General features: G+C 45.2%; 1 protein-coding gene and 1 long non-coding RNA gene across 7 annotated transcripts in view; one reads left to right on the forward strand and one right to left on the reverse strand.

The window, feature by feature from the left end:
* Map2k5 (mitogen-activated protein kinase kinase 5) overlaps nucleotides 1-20642 on the reverse strand; it is a 236642-nt gene that overhangs the window by 39932 nt on the left and 176068 nt on the right. For 2 of the 4 annotated variants that reach the window (XM_006971444.4, XM_016003408.3), the window contains 2 exons: nucleotides 17169-17195; nucleotides 16824-16856 (listed from right to left, as the gene is read on the reverse strand). The exons of 1 other annotated variant lie outside the window; for it this stretch is intronic. In XM_006971444.4, coding sequence (XP_006971506.1) covers nucleotides 16824-16856; nucleotides 17169-17195 — 60 coding nt within the window. The remainder of the gene's footprint in view (nucleotides 1-16823; nucleotides 16857-17168; nucleotides 17196-20642) is intronic. One more of the 4 variants, XM_016003402.3, reaches the window with a different exon arrangement.
* On the forward strand, nucleotides 10299-20630 carry LOC121830878 (uncharacterized). 3 transcript variants are annotated; one of them, XR_013052774.1, is made up of 4 exons: nucleotides 10299-10452; nucleotides 13089-16332; nucleotides 16584-19240; nucleotides 19380-20630. It is a non-coding gene; the product is annotated as an uncharacterized LOC121830878 (long non-coding RNA). The 3 variants fall into 3 exon arrangements; XR_013052775.1 differs by having other exon boundaries at nucleotides 13089-13385; nucleotides 15521-16332; nucleotides 16584-20630; XR_013052773.1 differs by having other exon boundaries at nucleotides 16584-20630.

A 20642-nucleotide genomic window follows, 5' to 3' on the forward strand; every position in this document is an offset into this window, starting at 1 on the left:
GTGAACTGGACTCAGGCAAGAGGGAGAAATGCATTGGAAAACACACATGTTGACTGAAGAAGCCAGTTCACTACCACCTCAGAAATGCTGGTGGAAACTGGGAGGAATAGGTACTAAAATGGGTACTGGATGTTACCATAAGGGATTTCTTGTTTACAAGTTTTCTGTAAGCATCTAAGCATGAAAGTCTGGACCACAAGAGTAGGCACAACCTTAGCCAAAAGCTTTAATCTGAGGCTTGAATCCCCAAACAACTTTAGAATCCTGCTAAGGACCACAAGCTGGATCCTGCCACCGAGCAGGCAGCCGCTAAATGACAGGAGCCGCTATGAAGCAGTTCGGTAAGCAGTTCTGGGCATGCAGGGGACAGTCTGCCAGTCTCAGAGGCTTCATAACTATCTGGTAAGTTCCTTCTGCTAAACAACTGAACACAGGCAGGCCGCACACCAGAGAACAGCGAAGGACACTGGGAAAAAAGTTTGAATGATGCCTTTGCCTTGTGAGTAATGAACAGTTCAGCGAGGTCAACCCATTACAACCGAAACTGTTTAATTATTAATTATGCACAATCTCTGAGCAAAGGGACAAGTCCAGAATGTTTAATGTGTGCCAACTTCAACTGGACTCTCTCTCTCTGGGTATTTTGTTATTAGCACTTGTCAGCAAGGTACTCAGGCATAAAAAAAGGCAAGCAGCAGAAAAGCGTTCTCTCTCTCTCTCTCTCTCTCTCTCTCTCTCTCTCTCTCTCTCTCTCTCTCTGTGTGTGTGTGTACCTACACTGAGGTGGAAGAGGAAGAGGCTTAAAGACACCCAGTCCTAACCACAGCTGCTGCCAGCTCACACACAGAGTGAGTCACAATGAGCACACTTGTGACTACAAGGCCGGAAGGTGGCTACTCCAGATACAGAAAGCATAAATGGGAAAATGCTTTGGAAACAACTGACTTAAAAGAGAGGTCACTTTTGCAAAAGGATATCTTCTTTGAAAACCGTGTTTCTTGGCTTTAAAACAATCTCTGTGAGACTGGAAAGATGGCTCTGCATGTAAGAGCATGGGGGTGCTTTTCTAGAGGTTTGGTTCCTAGCACTGTAAGCCCAATTCCAGGGGTCCTGACCCCTTCTTCTGTCCTCCCTGGGCACTTGCACTCATGTACATAAATCTATGCAGACATGCACACACGCACATAATTTAAAAAATAAAAACAAATCTTTGAAAGGACCGGTGTCATTTAATGCTTATCTCTAAAGCCCCCAACCCCACCATTAACCACGTTATATTGTAAAATCTGAATAAAGCCAGCACCCAGATCTGTGCCCACGCTGGCTTCCTGGTTGCCATACTGTGTTAGTCTTATGGGAATTGTGAGCGAGGAAGTAGGTATGTCAATCACCTCCAACTGCATGTAAATCTAAAACTATATTGAGAATGCCTAAAGAGAAGAGACTATTAAAAAAATCCCTGAGAATCTCAAATTCTTAGACTTCTGCTTTGTCACAACTGGAAAGAGATTGAAGGGCCTTTGTTTAGAAAACACTTTTAAGGACTTCAGTTTTATATTCATGCAGAATTAAAGATGACAATGGACTTTTACAACAATGTGGTGGGTCATTCACACATTGCTAGGCATAAGCATGAAGTAGCACCTCAAACGGTAAATTATGTATTTCCTCAGTCATATGACAACTTTCTCAAGCCAGCACCCACCACGTCAGAGTCAATGAGTCTGGCACGGGGGTGACTGACACTACCACCAGAGGATGGCAGATGTGGGCCTCTGCTCCACTGCCTTCCTCACTCCCGGAGAGCATCCTCAACATTTCTAGTTGTACAGAAACAGATGTCCCTCCAAACAAAGATTTGATCTTATTGACATATGGAAGACAGAGGGATAACTAAACAACCGCAGTGGTATTAACTTTGTGAGTTCTAAGGCCAATGTTAAAGAAAATGCAGTCAAGTCTTCTAGTGGGGGAGGGGCTGGAGAGATGGATGACACCTCAGTGGCACACAAGGATGAGGACTGGAGTTCAGACCCCGGCACCCGTGGCACGTCCTGCAACCCAAGCACTGGTGAAGACACACGGGGTGATCATTAGGGCCGGCTGCTGTCAGCCTAGCCGAAAACTGTTGTGTGCCAGGCTCAGTGAGAGACCCTGCCTCAAAGGAATAAGGAGGAGAGTACTGAAGGACTCCTGACCAGACAGACCCTCTGGCCTCGAGTCACGTGTGCACACCTTACACACATGTGCCTGCACCCCTCACCTCACACACATACACAAAAGAGGAAGCTTTCTAAGTTTATTTTATTTTATCTATTTATTTTGAGACAGGGTCTCTCCACAGAGCCCTGGCTGTCCCGGAACTTTATATAGGATAGGCTGGCCTCACACTGAAGGTGTATGAGCATGTTGGCCTGCTTTGAGATGTATTATTGCTACAGCACCAAGGCAATAAGTAGTTAACATTAGAGAACCACATGGAGCTAACACTGAATCACGTTCCACATTTAAGGGTAAGTCTTTTAATTCAAGTCTGATGCTCCTGTGGCTTGGCCCAAACAGAACTGGTGTTAGATCCTGTGGCTCACACTAATTATCACAGCTCTCTAAGATCACGCCATTTCTACTCATGGGGCTGGGTCAAAGGTTATTTGCAATTCCAGTGGCTTCAGGTCAGGCACAATAGCATTTTGCTGTCAGATCCCAAATTGGTTTTTGATCCTCACTGTTCATTCCTTATGGTTGCCCCCTCTGTGATGACTGGCAGAATTCACTGGACAATCTGTGCTCTCCTGGGGAGGAAACCTAGTTGGTTTAAAAATGAAAATCTGGGGCTGGGGATGTAGCCCAGATGCTATAGTGTTGGCCTAGGATGTTTTAAGCCCTGGGTTACATCCATAGTATCATGAAAAACTGGGTGTGGTGGTACATGCTTGCAAGCCCAGTACTTGGAAGGTGGGGGCAGGAGGATCAGAAGTTCAAGGCTATCCTTGGCTACTTAGGAAGTTCCAGACCAACCTGGAATATACAGACCCCATCTTTAATAAATAAAAATCCAACAGCTAAAGAGAAGAAAATTAGAATCCCCCTTTTTGTTAAATATGTGTACAGACAAAAGCTGGTCTATAAACCAAAAGCTTCCTGTGCAGTGGGTAGTTGAGGTCTTGGGTGAATGGGCTCAGTGGATAAGAGGGCTTGCCATGCAAGTATGAGGTCTTGAGTTCAAATCCCAAGAAGCGGCACAAAAAGTAGGACGTGGTCTGTCATATGTGGCTGCATCTCCAGCCCTACATATGTGTGGCAATGGTGCTGGGACAGAGGATCACTGGCTCTGCTGGCCATCAGTCACTCTGGGTTCAGTGAGTGACCCCGTCACAAGGGATACAGTAAGAAACGAGAGCAGGACACCCAGCAACCTCTTCCAGCTGCAGTGCTCACATAGGTGTGTGCACCTACATACACGTGTACATAAATACACAGACACACATGTTCACATATGCACGCACAGATTAAAAAAAGGGTTATGGAGCATTATGGGAAATTAGTAAAGTTTTAATATTTCAAAAGCCCTTCAGGTTCTTATTTGTACACTTCTTGCTGTCATGGCTCTGCCAGGAAAGGGAGGAGACAGGTAGGGAGAGGAGCACATGTGTTCCTGGCTGGTTGGCTACCCTGTTACAGACCAGCCATGCCTCAGCAGATCAGCACAGTCCGACGGTCAGCAAGGTCCAACCGTCAGATGTAGAGTTTATTTCGAGCATGGCCACTTTGTGATCTGAAGTACATTCTTTATTCCGTGCTGAGATGAACTTGCCCATTCCTGGGAAGGTTCGAGGCCAGCCCTGGGGTGGGAATGAGGCTCCGCATTACCAAGGCTTGCGAAGAAGACATCGGCAAAGAGGACGCCTCTGAAGGCTCAGCTGGAGCCCAGAGTCCTCCTCTACCCACCCCACTCCATATCAGGCCTGTGTGGAGAGAGTGAAGGATGATTCAATTTCCACCCTGGGTCACCCCATGCCTGGGGTTGCCAGATGTGACAAATGACACGCGTGGGCATTTTGGTGTGAAGTCCTGTCTGCTGGGTCTGGCTTGACGTTAGCAGTTCATTGAACTTGTCTCGGGTGGACCTGGGACCAGGCGCTGAAGGCCTGAATTCTCACTACCAAAACCTCCACCCTGCCCATAAACCCTTCAGTCAAGGGAACCAGCTGTTAGCCAAGAGACCACCACCACCAGATGGCTTCTAAGAACCCAGGCCATACAAGAGAACAGGTCTAAAGGAATTCATCTTAGGTAATCGAAACTGATGTCACAGATAGCTTTCCAGTCACATACATTTTAGAAGTTCCTCAATATAATGGTGAAAACAGAGAAACATGCTTGTCATCAACGTCACTATGAACCAGATCAGTCAGTCTCATTATTTTGCTGTTATTTAAAAGATTTACATAGAGACTTCCTAAACATGGCAAAGATTGGGTATTTCAGAAAATTCTTTGAAAACAGAACTGGAAAGTGGGTTTATTTTCTAAACCGTGTCTGAGGTGGCTCCCTTCCCAGGCAGCGAGCGTCTTTTCCCTTTTTATTTTGGGTCTCTTGCTGCTCACAGGCTGCAGGAGTGGCACTATGCAGAGGTACCGGTGTGAACAGCATGCCCGCCCCCACTCACAGCCACACCCCTCTCCCTCGCCTGCAGCTCAGGCAGAGCCGCAGAAAGCACACTGTCTCACAGCGATGGGGCTTCATTACAAAAGTAGAACCTGCTACTATCCTCACTCTGCGGCTTCCCAACGCGTTTCATAAAAACACTGCTGCAAATAATCAAGCGTGACCACTGACATGCACAAGATTGAGTTTTAGGGACCATTAAATGAGCTCACCCTCGTGGGAAGTCTCTTGCACGGGCTGGTCCAGAGGTAATTATTCAGCGGCTCCTACCTGTGGTTTTACCTTGTCCCCATATAGTGCTTGAATTCCATACACTGGTAAGGTCAAGCTTTTTTTCCTCAGGAAAAGTCCAGCTACACATGTTGGAGCCAGGACCCACATTATCATGCTAATATCCGCAACTGGCATTTCACCAGGTTCTGCCTGTAGCCGATTAAAAGCTGCTTTAGATGAAAGCTATATCACAAGCTATAGTGAGCAAAAACAGGAGAGAAAAAGAACTCTCCATGGGGTCTGAAATGGAGGACCAATCCCTCTCTGCAGACCCCTCAGCTGCACAAAGACACCCGGATCCATACACATGCGGCTCAACTACAAGAACCTGGCAGGTCTGTGTCCTGAAAACTCAACAAGCCAGAACACCATCAAGTCAGACTCCGAGAACTCACCGTAAACCCAGAGTCCGAGGCGCCACATGGTGTGCCCTCCTGAATGTTCACTCGACTGTTAGAATAATTACTGCCCTCTGCCACCTGACTGCAAGCTACGGATAAGGGGAAAACCGGAACTTCGGTGACTCGTGGTGAAGGAGCTGGGTGGCATCTGCTTACATTTTTAACCAAACCCAAAGGCCCATCATCTGCAATTGCAAGCTTGGGATTGTATGTGAAACCTCTACCCTTGGCTCCATAGAATAATTAACAGGGAGGGAATTTAAATCTGGCGGAAGGAGATACTGCATCAGTTTAAAATTAGTTAATATGAGAGGAACAAAGGGGAGAGATATGAGACAAAACAAAACAAAACTACACACTGTGAAATGAACAAGTTCAGTTAGAATGTTCACCAGGATTTGGAAAATCATAATGCCATCTGCTACTCTGGACCTCAGAACATCAGGGATCTCAGGGGCCCAGATGCTTCCATTTCCAGGAGAAGGAAGACAGCCGCCTCCATTCTGGAACAGAGGCCAACACCAAGCTGACCAGTTTGTGGTCTCTTTTGAGGACATTTCACTTCTCCCACGGTCGTCTCCCCTGGTTTAGGGAAAACTAACAGCAGGCAGAATCATCAGAGCGACTGACCCTGGCAACCAACTTGGTTCAGGGTGTGAAGGTCCCATCATGGTGGATTAACTGAGCACTGTCCTGTGGCTGGGGAAGACTTCACAATAGTTGCAACACATGGTAAATGGCAGCAGCCAGCACTGGCCCCACCGGGCAACTGCCCATTCACACGCCGCTATTCATGGGCCTCCGCCGCCGCCACGAAATTAATTCATTCATAATACATCAGGCTTCGTGGACAATTCAAAGAAACAACACAGAGCTACATAATCTATTTGGTCTGAAGATGTGGATCCTCCCTCCCAAATCTGACTTGCTGAAATAAACATCACAATGATAAATATGTTAGTATTTTGGTTAGTGAAAAAGAAAAATATGGAGAAAAATCTCCACTGAATTTGTTCAGTGCCACTAAGAATTCATAAAAACACAGATTTTCAGCATTAGTCCGTAAAATATGATTTTATATAACTGTTTTAAAAATTATTCTTTTCTTTCTTCAAGTGACTTTGAACATTTTTCAGAGAAAAAAATTCTTTTACATTGTTTTTCCTGTAACATTTTTAACTCATTTCTTTCTTGTTCCTCCCTCCCATGAACTCATAAATATGAATTAAATATAATTATAAGTGAACAGAACATTAACTTTTGGATTACTGCTGTGTTTTTGTAGAATGTTAATGTCATTTCTAAAGAAACAGTTATTGTCAATAGAAGAAAGTAATTACTAACAGAATCTAGCCCTAACCTATTTGCAATCTTCAAACCAGCCAAACTGCATTAATTTAAACACACTGGACGTTTCAAAGGAGGTTTTAGGTCTCTAAAGACGGCCTCACATAAAAGAGGAATATTGGGTTTCAGGTTTCCAACGATATATATTCCCATCATCGTGAGACAGGCCTAGTTAATACAGAGCTGGAGGATAGGACCATTGTGTGCATCCAGGTGCACTGGCTCTCCCAGGTTCCGAGGCCTCCACCACCAGCCCATGCAAGCTGCAAACACCAGAGCTAAACCTCATCTGACAGTTTCCCATTTGCCAGGGAGGGGTGGGTCCTGACCTGTCTGTGCGGGCTGTGCTAGGGCCCGGGCCAGGGATCCGCTTTCCTTCTGAACATATGTAGTCATGGGCTGTGGAAGGTGCAGGCGAGGCGGAAGCTGTTCTTTTCCCTTCTTGCTAGCTTCAAAACTCAGGGAAAAACCAACAGGATGCTGTTCCTCCTGCAGTCAGTTAACACCACGTTCTGCACTTTTGGAATTCGGAGGGGCACTGTTAGGTGGTCGCTCTCACCAACCTTCCCCCTAACACTCCTTTCCTCTCACAGCCCAGAGCCTCCTTAGTTACCCTTAGCTCAGGAGTGACTCATTCTGCAGAGAATGACTTTCCTTCTCCTCTTCTTCCTTCCTCTTTCCTCTCCCTCCTGCCTCAAAGAGAGCAGAAATTTAAGAGCCAAGCCTTCTTCTGGTTTTACCACTGAGCTATGTTCCAGCCACAAACAACAGTATTTCTTAGAGACCTGAAATCACTATACAGCTGAGGATGACCTTGGTCGCTGGGTTGACAGGGGTAAGGAGTGATAAGGGATAGTCCACAACTTTTAAATAAAAATATTTATTTTAATTTATGTGTAGCTGTGTATCTGCATGGGTTTATGTATACCATGTATGTACATATACCTGTGGGGCCAGGACACATTGGATCTCCTAGAAGGGGAGTTGTAGGTGGTTTTTGAACCATCTGATGTGGGTGCTGGGAACTGAGCTGGGTCCTCTGCAAGAGCAGCTGGCATCCTTAACCAGTGAACCACCTCTCCAGCACCAATAGTCAAGATTGTAAAAGACAATCCATGGTGCTCTTGCACCCAGATGCTGGGGGCGAGGGGTAGAGAGCTAAGTCACCCAAAAGCTCATCAGCTCAGAGGAGCTGCTGCATGGTCCTGTTTGCTGGGGTGGTTTCTGAGTAACATAAAAGAGGGATTTAAAGGTATGTGAAAACTAACTCAAAAAAAATTTTAGTGTGTATGTGCGAGCATGCGCGCACACGCGTGCGCTGGCACTGGCACTGAGGACCAAACCCAGTACCTCATGCTTGATGCAGTCTACCATTGAGCAAATCCCTAAGCCATGAAAATGAACCCTTGAACCAACGGGATGATGATACAGTCCCATTTTTAAAAGTGTGATTAAAAAACAATCAAAACCACAATGAGTTCAGCATGGTGGCACAAGCTATAACGCCATCGTTCTGGAGGCCGAGGCAGGATGATCACGAGTTTGAGGCTACTCAGGGCTACTCAGTGGGTTGCAGAACAGCCTGAGATATACAGAGATGCTGTCTCAAAAGCAAAACAAACCAGCTAACCTACAGTGCCATACCACCTTGAATCTGCCAGGGATGGCTAGTACCAAAATATCAGAATCTAATAGCTAAGAAGAATATGGAGAAAGGAACTCTGGGACATCATGGGAATGTAAAGTGTAGTCATCATGGACAAGTGGAAGCTCTTCGACGAATGAGGGACAGAATCCCCACACTATCCAGCAATACCACTTCTGGGTGCCCATCCAGAGGAAAACGTTCTTTACCTTGAAGAGATACCTGTACTCCAGCACTGTCCACAATAGCCAGATCCAGAAACAACTAATGTCACTTTGTGTATGAATGATTAAAAAAGTGACAGAGAGGGCACGGGGGGGGGGGGGGGTGACTTTATTTAGCCTTCAAGAAAGGGAAACTTAACCACAGTGACAAGAGCAGTTGACCTGGAGACCCTGCCAAGTGAAGCAGACTGGATAGAGGCAGACAAATACTGCATGACCTCACCTCTACATGAAATCTAAGAAAGCAGAGCTCAGAGCAGCAGACAGTCAGGGGGGTTACAGGGTGGGCAGTGGGGTAACGAGGGGAGGCATGGATTAAGGGGTACAACTTTACCACTGTAAAATAAGTAAGTCTGAAGACCTATTATGTAACATGGCTACCAAGCTTTTATCAAAGAGTTCTATACTTCATATTGCCAAGAGGAGATCTCAAGGGTTCTTATAGGATAGGGGCGTGCGCGCGCGCATACACACACACACACACACACACACACACACACACACACACACACACGAGTAGCTATGGGAGGTGATAGGTAGAGTAGCTTGATTGGGCCAACTGTTTCACAGTGACTGTATGTCTCAGGCGTATTACTGTATCCCTTAAATGTACTTAATTTCTATTTTAAGTATATCTCAATAAGGCTGAAAACCCACAACTTTGAAATTACATAAGACATAATCATATTCAAAACCTATGGGTAACTCACCTCCTGTAGCTTCTTATTCTTTGTAATAAGAAAGTTTCATAAGTATACCCACCCCAAAAGCCAGAGCAGGGCTTAAAACATGTCCCTTGACATAAATTAAAATACGCAGCTGGGCACAGTGGCATGCCCCTGCAATCCTGGCACTTGGGAGGCTAAGGCCTATTGAGATATAATTATGCGTTTTTGTCCCTTACTGAATGAAAATGGTATATAATTGATTTTCACATGTCAGACCAACCTTGCATTCCTGGGATAAACCTCACTTAGTTAGGATATTGTCCCATTTTGATTTTTACTGCTGTGATAAAACACTGACCAAAAGCAAGCTGGGGAGGAAAGTTTATTTCAGCTTACATTTTTCAGCCATCATCGAGGGAAGCCAAGGTAGGCACTCAAGGCAGAAGCTTGAAGCAGAAACTATGGAGGGGTGCTGCTTACCGGCTTGCTCTGGGTTCACATTCAGCTACACTTCTTCCAAGCCTATTATCCTAGGAATGGGACCATCCACAGTGCTGCGCTCCTACATCAATCAGATCAGCAAATGCTCCCCAGACATGCATGCCTACAGGCTTTCTGATGGAGGCAACTCTTCAACTGGGGTTCCCTCCCCATCTCAAACGAGTATTTCATATGTTTGGTAGCATACAGTTTTTCAGAGCACCCACCCACCCATCTATCCATTGATCTATTTATTTTTGGGACAGGATCTTCCTATGCTGTTAAGTTGGCAACAAAGCTAACCAGGTCAGTTATATGATTCCCTCTAACTATTGCTGAATTCAGGGTGTAAAATCCTACTGGTGTTTTCATGAAGGTTTTTGTATAGATAAGGGATATTGGTCTTCAGTGTTTCTATTTATTTATTTGTGTGTATGTGTGGATACAAATGTCACACACACACACACACACACACACACACACACACGAAGGTCAGAGAGCAACTTGAGAGTTAGCTCTCTTTTCATATGTGGGTCCAAAGGATCAAAGTCCACTCGTCAGCCTTGGCAACAAGCACCTTCACCCACCAAGCCACCTTGCTGGCCCCAGTTTTCTTTTTTGCCAAGTCCTTGGACTCAGGTATCAGAGCAGTACTGACTTCATAGGAACAAGGAGAACAGTGCTTCTCTCACCCCAGTTTGGAAGAGTCTAAGAAGCAGGGCTGGTATTTCTTCTTTAAACACTTGGTAAGATTCACTGTTAAAGCAATGATGCTGCTCTGGCTTGTATGGCAAGTTTTTATTTATTTAAATTTTTTTGTTGTAGGCTTACTCTGTAGTGCAATTTGTGCTTCCAGGGATTTGTGTATTTCATACAGGTGATTTAGTTTTGTAGCATACAGTTTCTCAGAGCATATGTTCTATTAATTAATTAATTAATTAGTTAATTAGTTAATTAATTAATTAATTCTTGAGGTAGGCTCTTCTGTGTATTCCAGGCTGGTTTCAAACTTGTGGCAATCTTCCTGCCTAAGCTTCCAAACACTGGTATTCCAGGCTTTACACCCTGAGAGCTTGGCTGGAGGTACTAACAGGGAACTCAGGGCTCATATACCCTTGACTGAGGACCAAGCATGCAGCTTCAAGAGAGACACACATGGAGTAGTGGAGGAAGATGGGTACCCTCCTAGCCAGCCTAACATCAAGTATGCATTCCTGATTTTAGCAGTTGGGAGATCTCCTTCTGTCTCCATCAGTCTAGCAGAAGCCTGATATTTTGTTGGTCTTTTCAAAGAACCAATGGTTTGTCTTCTCTATATCCTTTATTTCTGCTGTAATCTTTGTTATCTCTCCTTCCTATTAACTTGGGTTCAGTCTGTTCATTCTCTACTTTCTTAGGGTAGAACCTAAGCCTACTGATCTGAGATTGTCCTCTGTACACTGTGGGTGCTTACAGCTCACTGCCCTCTGCACTGAGGGTGCTTACAGCTCACTGCCGTCTGCACTGCAAGTGCTTACAGCTCACTGCCCTCTGCACTGAGGGTGCTTACAGCTCACTGCCCTCTGTACACTGTAGGTGCTTATAGCTCACTGCCCTCTGTACACTGCAGGTGCTTACAGCTCACTGCCCTCTGTACACTGCAGGTGCTTACAGCTCACTGCCCTCTGTACACTGCAGGTGCTTACAGCTCACTGCCCTCTGTACACTGCAGGTGCTTACAGCTCACTGCCCTCTGTACACTGCAGGTGCTTACAGCTCACTGCCCTCTGTACACTGCAGGTGCTTACAGCTCACTGCCCTCTGTACACTGCAGGTGCTTACAGCTCACTGCCCTCTGTACACTGCAGGTGCTTACAGCTCACTGCCCTCTGCACTGCAGGTGCTTACAGCTCACTGCTGTCTGCACTGCAAGTGCTTACAGCTCACTGCCCTCTGTACACTGCAGGTGCTTACAGCTCACTGCCCTCTGTGCACTGCAGGTTCTTACAGCTCACTGCCCTCTGTACACTGCAGGTGCTTACAGCTCACTGCCCTCTGTGCACTGCAGGTGCTTACAGCTCACTGCCCTCTGTACACTGCAGGTTCTTACAGCTCACTGCCCTCTGTGCACTGCAGGTGCTTACAGCTCACTGCCCTCTGCACTGAGGGTGCTTACAGCTCACTGCCCTCTGTACACTGCAGGTTCTTACAGCTCACTGCCCTCTGTACACTGCAGGTGCTTACAGCTCACTGCCCTCTGTACACTGTAGGTGCTTACAGCTCACTGCCCTCTGTACACTGTAGGTGCTTACAGCTCACTTAGCTTCCTTAGGGAGCCTTATTAGAGAAAACAGAGATGTTCTATATCATGCCATTCCTAAGACTGGAATCTTCTCCTTCATATATGAATGGTGAGAAAAGTTAACATTCTCAGAATCACTCAGCACCTAACCCAGACCACTGTTTATCCACACTTCCAGTCCTAGACTGTGAGAAAGTACAGAAAGTTTGCTCATTTACAAACTCATAGCTTTAAGAGATCAACGTACGTCATTATTTCTGAGCAGGTATAAAATGTCACTTCAACAAATTCACTTTTTATGTGTAAAATGAATAAACAGAAGTGTAAATCAGGGATTTGTTAATGGTTCTTTTGAGCACCTACAGATGCTAGGCAAGAATTTATTTTAGTTATAATATACCTGGAATGTATGTATATGCTTAGAGTACTAACCCATTTTTCTGGTTGTCATATTTTAGAAAACATGAACATTCTGGAATACATCTGTGATCTCAAAAAATGATTTATAAGATAGTTTCAGGTCTTTCTGCCCAACATTTATGTTTTCTCCTTTTTTAATCTAGGAAACTCCATTTATCTTTTAAGCCTGAGTTTAAATGCAATGCCTCTTTACCCACCCTCATCTCTGGGCTCTGTAGCAGTCAGCCTACACTGAACCACACTTATTTGCTCTGTATACATCTCTTGCCCAAGGTTATGGCCCGTGTGAAGTCAACAGACTCCTGAGCATGGTTCCCTTCAGACTTCTTAGTTCTCAGCCCCTCCATCCACTGGAAGTTCCACTAGCTGGCTTGAGAGATCTTAGGATCTAGTGATGTAGACATGTGGCGTATCTCCACCTGTGACAACTTGGTCTGTAATTGGCTTTGTGGCCTTGCCTAGAAGCCCATTCCCTCTGGATTTGAGGCTGTCCTGAGTGTTCTCAACTCAGGCTAGTACATGGCTGGCAACAGATAACTATGTGCTAACTGAATGCAGGTCTATCCATGTCACTGCACCAGAGGGACCTTAGCTTCTGTCTACCTCTTCAGACAAGGCTGCTGGATCTTACAAGTACTCCTTGGGGATCTGACTTCATTTGATACATTTTCATTTTGCTAGGGTCACCACTGGGAGTGCCAGCACTAAAGGCAGACAGTAGAACTATTTGGACAGCACATGGGGAAGGTCCCCGACAAGAACAATGAGTGATCATAAGAAGAGAGGCAACATCAAGGGAGAACACAGGAGGAGTGCTCATCAAGGAGCACAGAGGAGCCTGGAGGCACGTGATACTATGATTTCAAGAGGCCCAAGCACACCACTGAGTGTCGAAGCCAAACACATAGTCACATTCAGTGATAGCACACAGTCAGCTCCGTTACTTTCTCAGCCCTAGAGGACACTGATATATACAAGGTCAGTTCGGCATCACATTCCAAACAGACTAGAATCTTAGAGAAAATGGTCAGCAGGCTGCCAAGAATACACATTTCTTTTAAAAATACAAATTTTTCACAGTTAGCACAGCCAGCAGTAACATTTCTGTTATCTAGACAATGAAGCCTTGTATTCCCAAGGGTACTAGGTACTCAAGGCACCAGGTACAGATAAACAGACATCATTTACAATGAGAGGCAACCAGGGGCCTGGGGTATTAAGAGGTTCTCTTGAGACTTACAGCCTCAGCTAGTTGGGTCCAAGCTACTCAAAGTGGACCGGATTCTCCAGAATTCTGATGAGAGTTCAGTACCCAGTCTGCCTTGGCTACCCTTCCAGTTGCTGGTCCAAGCTTCATCCTTGTGATTCTTATGGTTCTATTTAGTTTTGGTGTTCTTTGCTTGGATGTCTGGTGGCTAACTCTGGCTCTGCCCTACAGTTCCATCCTTGACTCTCAGATCGGCTCTAACATTCACCTCTGGCCACTTTGGAGCTAACTGGCCTCTGTCCACCTGGGTGTTAATTAACCACTGTCCAATCTCTGCTATGCTATGGTCAAGGTCAAGCTGAAGCCAGTAACATAATATGCCACACTAGGATTTGCTACTGGTATGTTGTATATGATTAAATGTGCCTGAATTAGGATCCCTTCAGGAAGTAATTCAATTATGTGTATTCCTGTAAGTCTGTATGGAGGTATGTGCACATGAATGCTGGTTCCCCCTTATGCCAGTGGCATGGGCCCCCTGAAGCTGAAATTACAGGCACTTACAAGCCACCCAAAGTGGAAGCTGAAACTGAACTTGAGTCCTCTCCAAGACTAATACACTATTTAGTCACTGACCTATCTCTCCAGCCCCTGGTGGTACTTCTTGACCTGACTTTTCTGTAACAGGAAACAGCGCACACTAGCATCGGGTCCTCAAACCCAAGGAGCAAAAAGCATCAGTTCCTGACGGTTATATTCACTCACAGAAGCCCTGAAAATCAGGAGCAGATGAAGTTGGAGGAGAGTTCACAACCTTGTGGGATGGAAATGAAGAGAAGCTGTCTACATTGAACATGAGCGCACAGTACCCGAGAGGCTAGGGCATCGGAAGCATCACCACTGAGACATCCAATGACCTGGGCCCAGGACTCTGCTCTGTTTGTTTGAGACTGGGTCTCACTATAATAATAGCCCAGGCTAGCTTTAAACTCACAATCCTCCTGTCTCAGCTTCCTGAGATATAGGCATGTGCTTGGATTCTGCATTTTTAATGACTCTTAGCTATTCCGATGCAGTGAGTCTTTGGGTCACTATATGAGGAATACCCAGTGCAGAGCAGCAATTAACACACACAGGGACAGTGAACACAAAACACGACCCATGCTTTCTCTGATGCCTTGATGTACTTTGCATAAGGCAGTCCATATGGCTGCCCCTCTCCTAATGGCCTTATTGGATTTGAGATTTGAGAGCCTTACTCTTACTGCTGTTGGTGAGGAGCTCAGGTTTAAGAGCAACTTGGTTTAGTGAAGACAGCGTCAGCTCCCAAGTGTCTAGAGAGAAGGCGTTTTAACAGGGTTTTGAGTAAACAGAGATACTAGGTTCTCTTTGTCTTTTGTCTGAGGGAGAAAGGCTACAAAGAAGAGTATGAAATTTCAGCAAGATACTATTGTCCTTCAGTGTTACCCTATAATCTTTTCAAGTTTTATGATTTTGCCGAAATTAAACAAGTAAAATATTTTAAATGTATAACAACCATCATGTCTTGAAATAAGGAATAGAAACATCTATTTTACCCATAAAATCTCCATGGCAACACACGTATCACTGGTGAGGAAGACACATACCTGAATGCCCACGTACTTTTGATGCCCGGGAGCCAGGCGCACCAAGAGTGGTGGAGCCCAGGAAACAGCGCAGGCTGTGCATTTGACTGGCTAGGCCAAGTTTCCCTGGGCACGTCCCCAAGCAAAACTGGAGGGAGAGCTCAGGACAATGGCTTAATCAGGAGGATTCTGATGGGACAGGATGCGTTTGGAAACTAAGATGACAGAGATATTGATGAGCTATGAGGTCCAGGAGGCCTGTCTGATGTTTGAGATAATGGAGTCTCCATTTGTTTCAGGACGATGCCTTCCTTTTCGCACCGACGTGGTTGATGGCTTGCAGGGGATGTATGGACTGGCGGATGGAGACACTAAGGAGTTGAGAGTCCCACTCGCGCTGCGGCTGTGATGTGTGTGTGTGCTCATTCTTTTCCTAGGAGGATCTTTATTCTTTTCTCCCAAATCTCATAACTGGTTATGCAGATGTTTAATTGGGAAGAATAGCTATGAAATTACTGTTTGTTTTTTTCCTTTCAAACTTTCCTATCTGGGCCACTTATTGTCTCTCTTCTCTATTTACAAATGCTCTAAACATTATAAAATTAAAGTTTAATTAGTTTTTAAAACTAAACTTTGCTAGGAGGCTAGGGTTTTTTTCTTTTTTCTTTCTTTCTTTCTTTCTTTTTTTTTTTTGAGATAAGGTTTCTCTGTATACTTTTGGTGCCTCTCCTGGATCTCGCTCTGTAGACAAGGCTGGCCTCGAACTCACAGAGATCTGCTTGGCTCTGCCTCCTGAGTGCTGGGATTAAAGGTGCATATCACCACAGCCCGGCCCAAGGCTAGGATTTTTAAAAAGGTTGTTGTGTCTCAATTGAAAGCCTGGTGTACTATAAGAAGGCTAATATCAAGAGGAGCTGAAATTCAGAAAAAGAAGTAGAATCAAGTTAGCTGAGTGAGGTGGATGAGCTCCATGGAGGCAGTGGGACACAGGACGTGCAGAGGGAGCATGCTCAAGCCAAGAGAAGTTAGGAAGAGAGAAGACTCCTTCCTGGAATACCAGAAGACTCAAGAAGTTAGGGGCAGAGAGAATCTCCAGAAAACGCCTCATGAGGTAATTAAGGCTGAACTATTGACCAGAGCGTTGGACAAACCCTCCCCCATTTTAACCACGGTTTGTTTTATAGGTGAAACCAGAAAGGCATATTTTATCCAGACCATGTTACGATTCACTCAACTCTGACCCTTCTCTATGGAATGCCTTTCAATGTCTCTTATAGAAGAAGTGATACCACTTTAATTTCCAGCTCCATCCCCATCTGGCCAGGAAGAGGATCAATTAATATTATCATGTTTTGTCTTCAGGGCCTCTGACATCCCCGAGGACCAGCCTGTGGGACAGTGTGTCATCACAGCGCTTCTCAGCCCAGACGGGGAGAGAGCGGGATTCAGGACAAGGCCAGCTCGTGTAACACAGCTCAGAGCATACCACACAACTTGCTTCGAGGATGTTGGGCATTGTGCTTCATTAGGAAACAAAATATAAGCTTTCCACACCATTAGGGATGACTTTAGGAGTGGAAAGCACATAAGACGATGCCTCACCTCATCAACAATGCACTGCAGAAGCTGGAGAGGCTGCAACGGGAAGAAGAGAGGGAAAAGTATTAGCCTGTGTGCAATGTCTTTACAGTGGAGTGGAAAGAAAAAAATCATTAATGCAATAAAATATAGCAAGATTAATCAACAACAGCAAACTCTTATAAAAACATGGATGCTCAGGACGTCCTATTATTTCTAATGGTACCTAATCTAATACAGGCAGTTAAAGGTTTGCATTTTCTTCAAAATGCAATTTGCTAAGTTTAAAACAAGGCATTCAAGCATGCAAAGGAAGCAGCCATCAGGAAAAAGAAAAGTGAATTTTTTTTCTGAACTCATAAAGCTTACCATTAAAGATCCCTGGTTTTTCTGAATCTGAAAAAAGGCAATATGTAATTAGCATGTCATAATCAAAATGACTCACTTGGACACATTATGATCACTGAGAGAAAATTATTGCATTGCTGGTGGCAATTTGTGGGCATGTGTTAACACAATTTACATAATGAAAATACACAAATGTTAATAGCTCGCTTCTCATTTATAGGCGAAAGTCAGCAGAATGTTAATTTCACACAACACTTTTTAGTACCCTCCAGGTTGTATTAGAATAGGGAGAAAAACCATAATCCATTTCAAAAGGCTGTTTACGATTCAGATATAAATAATGTTTTATATTGCTAGATTGTGAACACTGGGCTTAATGTTGCAATCATTGCTAATGTTATGAAGCTCACTCTTTTTAAATTAAAAACCGATTTATTTAAAATTGAAATTAAATCATAGTCAGAAATTAGAATTTTGGATTCCTGCCAGTGTCTGCTCACAATCCCCTATTTTGTGAAGAAAACTTTAATTATGTGGTTGAAGTGTTTGCCTGGAACTAAGGAGTGGGGTGAAAACTCTACCCTTTTCAAAGTTCTTTTGGACTGCTTCTCGAGCAGCAAGGCTCTCTGGGAAAAATCAAATGCATGAGGTTTTACAATGCTTTGCTAGGGTGCCTGCCCCGACTCGGCGTTCTGCGGGCAAGCTGCTCACATCTAACACAGACAGTTAACCAAACGTGACAAGATCAATCAACTTCAACTTGCTACTCAAAACAGTAAACACACCACTGTCCCCCCCAGACACCTGCAGTTAATGGACCCAAACCCAACGGAAACTGAGTCCTAGGTCCTGCATTTTTGTAAACAGAAAAATTTTAGGGAGTAAATGCTACCAGGGCAGGTCAGTTGTTTTCTGGGATCCGTGAGCTCCAACCAGCCGGTTAGATGGGAAAGTGTAACATTCCATGTTTTCCCCTAGTGCTGGGAATCAACCAGGGGCCTCAGACACGATGGGCAGATGTTCCACTGAGCTGCATTCCAGGACCCTTCATGTGTTTTTAGTGGCACCGTGTGTGTGCTGTATGCATGTGTGTACATGTGTGAGGCCAGAGGCTGACGCTGGGGTCTTCTCGATCACTCTCCACCTTATCTTTTGAGACAGGGTGTCTCACTGAACCTGGAGCTCCCGTGCCAGTTACACTGCTTGGCCATCAAACCCTGGGAGGCATCTGTCTGCCCCGCCAGCACGAAGATTACAGGTGCCGGCCACAGCACATGGCTCTTACATGGGTGCTGGGGATTTGAACTCAGGTCCTCATGCCTGTGCGACAAGCACTTTACCCACTGAGCCTTCGAGATACTTAAGTTCTTTCCTGCACATACTTATCTGGCCAGCACAACAAGCCCTAAGGCATGCAGGGATGACAGTCTCTATGCTGGGAAACCAGGCCTCCCAGAAATGGTGCAGGTTTGGGTTGCAGGCCCGGGTCTGGTGGTGCCAGGCCTTTTCAATGTTCCTTCACCTGGAGGATACCTGCCTATGACCACAGCATTCCTTAACAAACCAACTGGACTGCATGTTTGCACTTGCATGGTATGGTTGTCAAGGGTGGATGCTGGGTGGATGACTTCCTCTTGCATCCGTGTGGCTGACCAGCAGTCCGTCCCCTCCCCCAAGTCCTGCTTTGGAGCCCAGGCTGACCTAGAACTCACTATCCTCCTGCTGGGGTTACAGGTATTGTAGACAGTAGTTCCCATGCTCTGTCTCAAGTGGCCAAGGTTCCTGCTCATATGTCGCCACCTTTCAGTCACCACACAGGAAGCAGTTCCAGGCTGCTGAGAAGTTTAGTAAAATCTCCAAGAGCCAGGTCCCCTCTCCTACGGTGTTTGCTTTTCTTTTTTTCTTCTAAGCACACACAGGTAGCCCGATGCGCAGTATTGAAGAGGACAGATTCACTTCACAGCTGAGCTGTCTGCAGTGGACAAAACACTAGGAATCCATTTTCGACATCAAAGAGCATCTTTACTCACAGATTTCCAAGAGTCGGGAGATCACAGGATTCACGGAGGAAAATCTGGCAAAGATTCTATGAGGTGCCCTAAAGTGAGGTTCGGGTTGGTTTGTGGCACTACCTTCAGGAACATGAGTTGTGTGGACCGGACAGAGGAGGAGGACTCCAAATGACCCTGGATCTTACAGGGCTCTACTGTCTTATCCTGCCCTGTCTTACAGGTTAGAAGCAGAATACCTTGAAGACACCTTAATACTGCACTACATTGACTGGGCCAGTGAGGTGGTTCAGCCGGTAAAGGCTCTTGCCAGCAAGCCCGAAGACCTGAGTTCAATCCTCAGAACCCTCACAGTGGAAGGAGAGAAGCCCCTCTGGCAACTTCCCTTCTGACCTTCACATGCTCACCGTGGCACACGTGCCCATACACACACACACACAAATAAATAAATGTAATTAAACTGTCCTATATTAAGGCTGCTACAAGGAAGAGAGGGATTACCACTGGTCCCTCTCTTTTATGACATAACAATCCAGTTTTGCCCAGGATCTTAGAGATGCTATGCCAGGGTTTTATTACAGTCTTGATAGTAACATACTACAGGATGTCAACTTCATGCATTTTGTATTAAGGTAGCAGAGCCAGAACCTGAAATTGATTCAAAATGCTTATGGTACTCAATTACTTCTGAACATTGTTACACAATGCAGTGACTTATGTCTTCCATTTCACATGGGTCTGATGTGATGATGCAACATCACCATAATTGATTCATTTTCTCAATTAAATAAAGCTACTGTGCGTTTCTTTATAGGAGTGCCACACAGACCATGGAGTTAGATGTATTATCTCCTTGCCTTCTCTCAGATATATTGCCTTGAAGGCTATGTTCTGTTCCTCTGTTAATTCCACCAGAAAAATTTAATGCCACAGTCATATTTTTCAAGTTCTAAGCTGCCATGCGCACGATTGTATTTATATTAGGCATATTTTTCACTGCTAAACTCTTTGTTGTTTACCTTTTTCAAGATCATATTACTGTCTGGGCACAGTGACTATAAAACAGATCTGAACCAAGTCAACCTCCAGCCGCCGCCTCTGCTTTGGTGCACAGTTCATGTGAAATCGAAGCCCCTTGTTTATAACACACTGAAAGCGGCACTGACGCGGTATAAAATGCCAGCTTCATGGACACCTATCTTTATTCTGGGCCTGCCTTTCTAAAGGCCTGGCTGTGAGAGCAGAGTTCAGAGGTGCACGGTCATGTTGTTAGCATTGATGTACAGCCCGCGCCTGACAACATCGCCCACACCCTTTACAGTCAGCCTGTCTAAGCCCACGCTCTGCTCGTACATTCTGTTTGTGTTGAGTGGTTTCTGTGGCTAACTAGGACTTTGGGACAGCTAACAGAATGTAACTGTTCCAGACAAACACTTCACTCATCAAGCTCTGGAATTGGTGGTGTTTTGATAGATTAGTGAGATGA

The sequence above is a fragment of the Peromyscus maniculatus genome, chromosome 7 (genome assembly GCF_049852395.1).
Source record: "Peromyscus maniculatus bairdii isolate BWxNUB_F1_BW_parent chromosome 7, HU_Pman_BW_mat_3.1, whole genome shotgun sequence".
NCBI classification, from domain to species: Eukaryota; Metazoa; Chordata; class Mammalia; order Rodentia; family Cricetidae; genus Peromyscus; species Peromyscus maniculatus.